Below are 7,769 nucleotides of genomic sequence, written 5' to 3'. Positions count from 1 at the left end.
GACCTTGGCAGTTGAATTTCGCAAACACGGTGTGCGATATTGACGATTATAAAAATGAACTGTATTCGGAAATTGCTATTTTACTTATTATACACAATTTTATTTATGTTGGAAAAAGTTTAATAGAAAAAAATTGCTACAACAGAAACTGAAAGTGGTGCAATCACGGATCGTGACTCGTTTGAACGTTACGCGGAACAATAGGCTATGGAATTCAATCCATTTCATTCGTTCTAAATAACTAAATAAATAAATTACTAAATATGAATAAATCGTGTGATTTATCTCTGCCTGATAGATGACTCCATTTTACTAAAGCGTACCGTTGCCGGTCAAATGCATCAAGCGAGTCAGCTGTTCAGCGTTCGTGAATCCCGCTGTTTTATTTCCCTTGCTGATCCTTCCCATTTCGGAAGTTAAAAACAAACAAAACAAAACTATTTGTTTGTTAAAACGGTATACCCGTTGGTTTATTTAAACTGTCCATCTGTTGGTCAGCTTACCCTTTGAGCAATTACACCGAATGTACCGTTAGGTAACCAACGGGAGCTGAGCGTGAGTCTTTGACACGTTGCGCCATCTAACGCTGCCTTGTTACTTCACCATTCACAAACCATTTCCCGTTATCCGCGTTCAAGAAAATAAAAACAGAGTTCTTTAGATGGGACATGCACATTTAGCCTGAAGGATAACAGAAACCTTTAACGACATATAGTCCGAACGGTCCCGCACACCACCCGCTGGCCCCGTGCAACTGACGGGCCTCGTCAAACGTAAGAAAATCCAGATCCCATGACGTGTCTGTGCATTTGGTATAACACTAAACATGTGTTATAATTGTTGTTACTTTGTTTAAAAATGTTTGGTTCGATATCTTTGATGCAAACTTCTCTCGTGATCGCATATTGTATTCTGTCCTGGAACAAGGCATCGATGGCGGGACTCCTGGCTGACAAAATAGCTAGCAAAATAGGCGCCGATTTGCTCGTCTTGTTCGGGTGTGTCGAAATGGAATGTAACATCGCAGTTCAACTGATTGACGAAGAAATGAGTGAATTGGATCTGTGCGTTAATCTCGCCAGCAGTTCTTGAAAAGTGGATCCAAACGGTGCAAGGAATTTCCATTTGTTCCAATTCCAAACGTGGAGATAGTAGCGGGCATTTTAACGGACTTCCATCCATCGACTCGGAGAGCATGGCTTCAAAACGAACGTCTGTCCTGCGTTGACGTTGGCCCAAACAGCAGTTCGCTTGCCGTAACTATCCTTGCAGCAAACGCAACGCGGTGACAGGGAGAGTTGGATCACAAATTCAAAACCAGGTGGGGGGTTTTCGCATTCAGCACGGTATGGTCCTGGCTGTTCGGACGCCAGAGAAAGATGAATGGAAAGTATTCCCGAAATGTGTTTGAAATGAAATCCCCCCACCTTGGCTTGACTTCTCGTACTCGGTGGTGTTGAATGTCCCTTGAATTTTAAACGAACCATCGTCTTATTCTGTTACCTGAAGAGGTGCCATTCCAAGGTATTTTTCGAAGTGTCAAAGCAGTTCTATGCAAATTTGCTGGACTGGATGCCGTATAGATTGCTAGACAAAAAACAAAAGTACATTTTAAAGAGATGGAGGTTGACTGTTATTAAAATTTGAAATGAAATTACAAAGTGCTGGGAAGTAGCAACCTTTCAATCAGAACGTCGGCTCATTTCGTCTGATCATTCTAGTTGACCTTCTCTACTTAAGCGAGGGGCCGTTATAAAATGCCTAATAAAACGTGAAACAATACGTTTAGTGGCTAAGGTAAAAAATAAAAAAATGGCGTACAAGCAATGGAATAAATACGAACTTCGATTCTTTCCTCGTTAGACTGCTCAAACCTCTGTGTTATAGTCGAAGAGACAATGAAATACGAGATATATGAGATAAGAGTGATCCTTGGTCGCTTGAAGTCGAGTTCACATCAGCGATAACAACGTAACCCTATCAGCGCGATAGTGATGAAAACGCCTAGGCTGCAATCCTTTGAAGATAAATTCCAAATTATCATTTAATTTCTGTGTGCAATTAAGCACGGTTGATATTGATAATCAAATTTCATTAGTTTTAAGTATTTACCATTACCTTTGGGAATTTGTTGGAAACAGCATGAAAAAGCTGGGAACCATTCGCGTTTTACTGTTTCCTTGTTAATAGTTGATGGGGAAAACGAATTGACCCAGTTGGAACAAGAACACCAAATGTGGGTATGGATGCTTTCCCCTTTGTATTTCGTGATAGTCATTAAATTGTCTTCAGATCTGTATATGTGGTTAGTGAATTTAGTTTTATAATTGTTTTTCTTTATTATGTTAAAATACCATGCAGCTGAACTCAGTAGCTACGAAGAACAGTGATATGTTGCCTATTGGAAAGACGTCGTCAGAGGTTTCTCTTTTTTATAATCAATTTATCATATTCTTCTTTTGTTTTTAGTCTTATATTTGTTTTTATTTTGGCATGTACAGCCTGTAGACGAAGATGAAGATGAAGAAGATGAGGAGGAACATGAAGATGATGACAGCGAAAGTCGTGAAGCAGAAGACAGTGATATAGACTCCTTTACTGTCAATGGGCCAAACTTTAATCGTGACCTTGGTGAAGGTCCACCTAGACTTGCCAACCTTACTATGGATCTCAGTGAATAAAAAGTCAAGCAATGTGCATTAGAGTTGCATGTTTCATTAAAATTAAATGGTCAATTAGAAAGCAAGGTATCCGAATGACTACATTTCAATTAAAGAATGATGAACTGTTTGAAAGTTTAAAAAAATGCTGTCACTGTTTAAGTGAAAATATGCAATTTCAGTGGGAAATAGTCTTGTCAAATAATATTTTTCGATTCTTTAAAACTTGAATAACAGTAATAACGAATCGTAATAACAATTATATCTAAGTTTAAAATGATTTACGGAGAAACGCTGCTTGACTCGAGTATTTCTTGATTGTATGAGTTTCATCTAGTTATAAACAGGTATTTAACGTAAGGACGGGAAATTTGCTGTCTTGTATTTCTTTCTTACCGCCGTTTCGGATCATTTTGATACAACCACTGAAGCGATTTGCTTGACGATTTGGTTCGTGTTTTCTTTGTTATTGCAGCAAAAGCGGATTACAAAATGGAGAGGTGACCAGAACCGACTTCGTTTTTTTTCCTTTTTCGTTTTTTTTTTTCCTTTTTCGTTTTTCCGACCTGCAAGTTGCCTGTGGTGGCAATAACGCTTTTAGTGTCGAAATAAACAATTGCCGTAGTACAAAATAGAGTTCAGAAAACGTTGTGTATTTGTAAAAAACACAAAAATAGAAAACAGGAATTTTTGAATTTTTTACAAAAAAGACAAAACAAACATGGAAAAATCATGGAACATGGACATTTTTTTCTAAGCCGAAAAGCAAGCATCACAACATACACAGCCACGTTACACGACAACAGAAATCTAAAGCTTGTTTTTTTTTTTTTTTTTTTTTTTCATTCGATTGTTTTTCGGAATTCGTTCCTCCTCAAACATCTTGCAGATGCCAATGAAATAATTTAACTATTTTTTGCGGCATTCAGCCACACGAAAAATTGCCTAAATATTGCGTGCCATTTCAAAAGGGCTTCGGCTTTAAAATAAAAAAAAAAAAAAAAAAAAAAAAAAAAAAGAAACGTAAATACACCAACAGGGACACATTTTCATTACCAGCTGTTACATTGGTGGCTTAATCAAATGCGACTCCCGTACTAAGAAAACAAAGTTTAATTTAAAATTCAACAGTTCCTCGTTAAACTTAACACTGAGATTCCATGATTGTTAACTTGATAGTTTATACCTCTGGTAAGTGATATTCTGGTACATCAAAAATGAGTGGCATTCGTTTTGGCGGAACAGTATTCCCCGTTTTATGCAGTAGCTTGAAAGCTCCTGTTCCGATTGACATAGGTATGCCCATGATGATGCATTCTGATACTCCAGTAATTTCGTCCTCCTGGCCATAGTAAGACGCATCGAATAAATGATCAGAAGCTCTCTTAAACTAGAGTAAAACCACGGGAAAAAAAAATAGAATATTAACTCTGAAAAAGCCTATTGCAAGCTTTTACCGACGCCAACATCAAAATGGACTCCTTCATTTTACCCAAACCATCCCTGGTGATACCCAAGATTTCACCACGACAACTCATTAGATCGGATAGCAAGGCAACATGTCGGCGATCGACACTCATGCCATGACTTTCCATAGTATACTGAATTTCTTTGGCAATTGTTGCCCTAAATTATTTTGTAAATAGTTACTAAATTTGTTATTATTAAGGAAGATAAACTGTCTTACTTGGCAGCTTCAATTCCTAGGGTGCTAAAGACTTCCAAGATATTGTTAGAAGTCGTTGATGTTCCTTGAACGCCGTAGGTCGCCATCACTTCGCGCATATTGTCACCCTCTACAAGCAAAGAATACCTGGGCGGTTTCCTTGTACCGTCGATGTTGATAACAGCTCGGCTAACAGTTGGTAAGCCCTGAAGCAGGGTGCAAGTTGAAAGGCAGTTTTGGTTACCGAAATTGTAACGTACCTTTATAACGACCTTAGGCAATTGTTCCTTGAGGAACTGCATCACATGATACATTGACGATTTTACAGATGGAGCGGGCTTAACAATGACTATTGTTTCACTGATGACTTTGATGAAAGCTGGTTTTATTCCCAGCTTACACGTACAGAGGCTGAAAATTGAAAACAAAAAGAAAATAAATAAAAAAATTTTAAACCAAAGTTAGTTCAAATTTTGTACATCGGAAAATTATTAATTTACCTCCGCTGGATAGAATTTGCATCCACCTCAAGTTTCAGCAAGCGGATTCGGTTCACGTCTAGTTTAATCAACATGTAGCAGTCATCAGGCAGATATACTTCTTCGAAATATTCCGTCACCTTAAAACGACAAAAGTGAAAAACTAACGGAAAAACATTTTTCTAAATTTACTTCTCCGAGAATGGTTTTTTCTATCCTTCCTTTTACTCGTCGCGCATATTCTGGGTCGTTGTCAATTAGGAGTTGGGTGGAGATAACTGGTGTACTAATGGCCTTTGAGGCGTTAATGATTTCCTTAATCCTGAAGATGACCGGGAAACGAAGACAGTATTATTAATTTTTATGTCTTAAAAAAAAATCCTTTCTTACCTAGGAACTCCCTGTGTGATGTTCATGGATGCCACACCAGCGAAGTGACAAGTCTTTAATGTCATTTGAGTACCCGGTTCGCCAATGCTCTGCGCGCAAAGGGCTCCGACAGCGGTGCCTATGTATGCCAAGAACAATTATTTGGCCATCTATTTACGAGAGAACTATAAACGTATGCTACTGTACCCGGCTCAATTTTTGCACCATGATACTTCTCTTTGGAAAATTCGCAGAACTCTCGTAGTTGACCATCGGTTATGCGCTCCAAGTGTTTTTCTACAGGTAATAGTGGCCGACCTTCCATCTTATAACGCTCCCGTACCTTACGGATACGTCTGACTTGATCCTCCACAAAAATTCTGGGAACATGAAATAATAGCATTAAAAATGTTTTGTTGATTTGTAAACGCATTGGGTTACCTAAGTTCATGTTTGAAGTCGACCCCAAGTGATTTGAAGGCATCCTTCTCCATAATAGTATCAAAAGCTTGTTGTAATTCAATGTCATCTAACGGATCTTCATCGGCATAAGGGGACGCTGCTTTGATGTGAACAAGAGCTCTTTGAAAATCCACAGGGCGATCTTTGGCTTCCATGTAGGTGGGGTCCAAACCATCGCCTCCATAAACAAACTGTATGATCTCACCGGTAGAATTTCTTACGGTCGAATCGTATTGGCAACACAGATCTTCCAACAACTCAACAAGTCGTCGTTGCATGTACCTTTGAAAAAAAGCCATAAAGGTAAATGTTTTCGGCACTAAACGTTAACGTGAAAAGTTTACCCAGTCTCGGCAGTCTTTACGGCAGTATCTACTAGACCCTCATGTCCATCCATTGCGTGGAAAAAGAATTCTGTAGGCGTCAACCCCGAATAGAAACTGTTTGAAACAAATCCTTTAGCAGCGGGGATCTTGGAATGCCGCTTAAAGTGTGGCAAACTACGATCTTCGAAACCATTAGGAACTCGTTTGCCATTCAAAGCTTGCTGGCCGACACAGGCAATCATTTGGGATATATTAATGAAGGATCCTTTGGACCCGCTTTTGGACATGACTAACGGGCTATTGCTTGGATGCAACTCTTTTTTACAAACCTCTCCGGCCTGGTCACGAATTCCAGAAAGTTCTACTCAAGAATTGGCACTTTTAACAGATGTCTTAATAGGAACGGATAATATGATGATACCTTTTAATATTTTTGATTCTAATGACTCTTCTTTATTGCAACCAGGAAGGCAAGGCAGTTGACCTATGGTGAGAAGACGAACGTATTCGTCGCACTTCGCGTAACCATTGTCCAAAAGTACTTGCTTCTCTTTCAGCAACGTTTTGCCTGACATGACAAATGAATGATTAAAATTAGAAAACAAAACAAACGCCATGAAAAACCATTACCAGGTGTAACATCTCCAATGCCGATGGAAAATCCTCGGTTCATCATGTAAATAAGAAGCTACACGACCGAGTTTCCACATAGCCTGGATGGCGAAATCCACTCCGTAGTCACGTAGTAACACGTAAAATATGTTCATTTTTGAACCGGAGCCAATTGTAGATTTATCGACGCTACCGGCTAGCACCTCGGAATTCCGAACCAAAGAAATCCGTCGTTGGTGCACAACTCCTCATTTTTTGTCGAATAGTTGTTCCCTTTGGTTTTCAAATTGACTTTAATTGGATCTCCAGGGTTAGGTCGTAGAAACAGGCTAAAAATCTGTTTTCCTGACCAAAGAGCCATCGGTTTTTGAATGCAAGGAGGAGGAAGCTTGATGACCATATTCACCTCATGAGCTGCAAGGAAAATATTAACGAAATCTACCAATTGTATAGGATTAAGTACAATAAGTACCCGTTAGCATTGATGCGACCATTTGACAGGTTTTGGCTCGATCAAAGAATGCATCCTTTAAAGTCAGTAGATACGCCCCGGTGATGAAATCCTATTAATATTTACAGGAATGACATTATACCACGTTATGAATAAAATTGTGAAATCATTACCTGAATTGCTGCTATCAACAATTCGCCATTGCGTGGTGTCACTAAATTGTACTTATTTCCCATAAGTATCCAAGCTTCAGCTCGGGCTTCTTCTGTTTGGGGAAAATAGAGATTCATTTCATCTCCATCAAAATGTGCATTGTAGGGCGTACAGACGCATTCATTAAAGCGGAAAGTACGATGGGGTAAAACCTTTGCCCTGTGGCACATAATAGATATCTTGTGCAAAGATGGTTGGCGATTGAAAAGAACTATATCTTCATCCATCATATGCCTTTCAATCAAATCACCTAACTAAGAAAAAAAAAAGGAAATGGTTCATTTAAATTTATTTTAAAGTTTTCTAATACATTCGGCAAATTTTAGGATATGGTTTACCTTCAGATTGCGGGCTATTCTATCGCGGTTTTCATCTTTCAAGAACGTTTTGACATCTGAGTCTTTCTCTTGAAGATAATTGGCGCCGGGATAGACGTCTGCTCCATTTTTTACCAACTTCCTCATGAGCTCAATGTTTGCTTCGTTCACACGAGTAGGGAAAGTCAAAATTTTGGCAACCAATTCTGGAACT

General features: G+C 38.9%; 1 protein-coding gene, 1 long non-coding RNA gene and 1 pseudogene across 3 annotated transcripts; 1 reads left to right on the top strand and 2 right to left on the bottom strand.

Annotated features, from left to right (window-relative positions):
- Nucleotides 1-1,425: 1,425 nt before the first annotated feature.
- Nucleotides 1,426-2,506, bottom strand: LOC130701031 (uncharacterized). Of its 2 annotated transcripts, none has more exons than XR_009003933.1 (5): nt 2,355-2,506; nt 2,119-2,294; nt 1,822-2,017; nt 1,659-1,761; nt 1,426-1,587 (listed from the first exon to the last, which is right to left on the bottom strand). It is a non-coding gene; the product is annotated as an uncharacterized LOC130701031 (long non-coding RNA). The 2 variants fall into 2 exon arrangements; XR_009003932.1 differs by having other exon boundaries at nt 1,844-2,017.
- LOC130701030 (anaphase-promoting complex subunit 15B-like) lies at nt 1,949-2,783 on the top strand. The gene is made up of 3 exons (XM_057522975.2): nt 1,949-2,240; nt 2,362-2,421; nt 2,502-2,783. The coding sequence occupies exons 1-3, from the start codon at nt 2,235-2,237 to the stop codon at nt 2,679-2,681; spliced, it is 246 nt and encodes an 81-aa protein (XP_057378958.1). The 5' UTR covers nt 1,949-2,234; the 3' UTR covers nt 2,682-2,783.
- A 1,301-nt stretch (nt 2,784-4,084) lies between these two features.
- Nucleotides 4,085-7,765, bottom strand: LOC130701029 (DNA-directed RNA polymerase III subunit RPC1-like; annotated as a pseudogene).
- Nucleotides 7,766-7,769: the final 4 nt, after the last annotated feature.

This window comes from Daphnia carinata, unplaced genomic scaffold (genome assembly GCF_022539665.2).
Source record: "Daphnia carinata strain CSIRO-1 unplaced genomic scaffold, CSIRO_AGI_Dcar_HiC_V3 NW_026453119.1, whole genome shotgun sequence".
NCBI lineage: Eukaryota > Metazoa > Arthropoda > Branchiopoda > Diplostraca > Daphniidae > Daphnia > Daphnia carinata.
The sequence above is the reverse complement of the archived record's forward strand: the minus strand, read 5'-3'. Positions and strand labels throughout refer to the sequence as shown.

What these genes read in the sequence shown, in the direction of transcription:
- LOC130701030 (XM_057522975.2), top strand. An exon ending in TTGGAAAGACGTCGTCAGAG is followed by an intron (nt 2,422 to 2,501) that starts GTTTCTCTTTTT and finishes TGGCATGTACAG; the next exon opens with CCTGTAGACGAAGATGAAGA.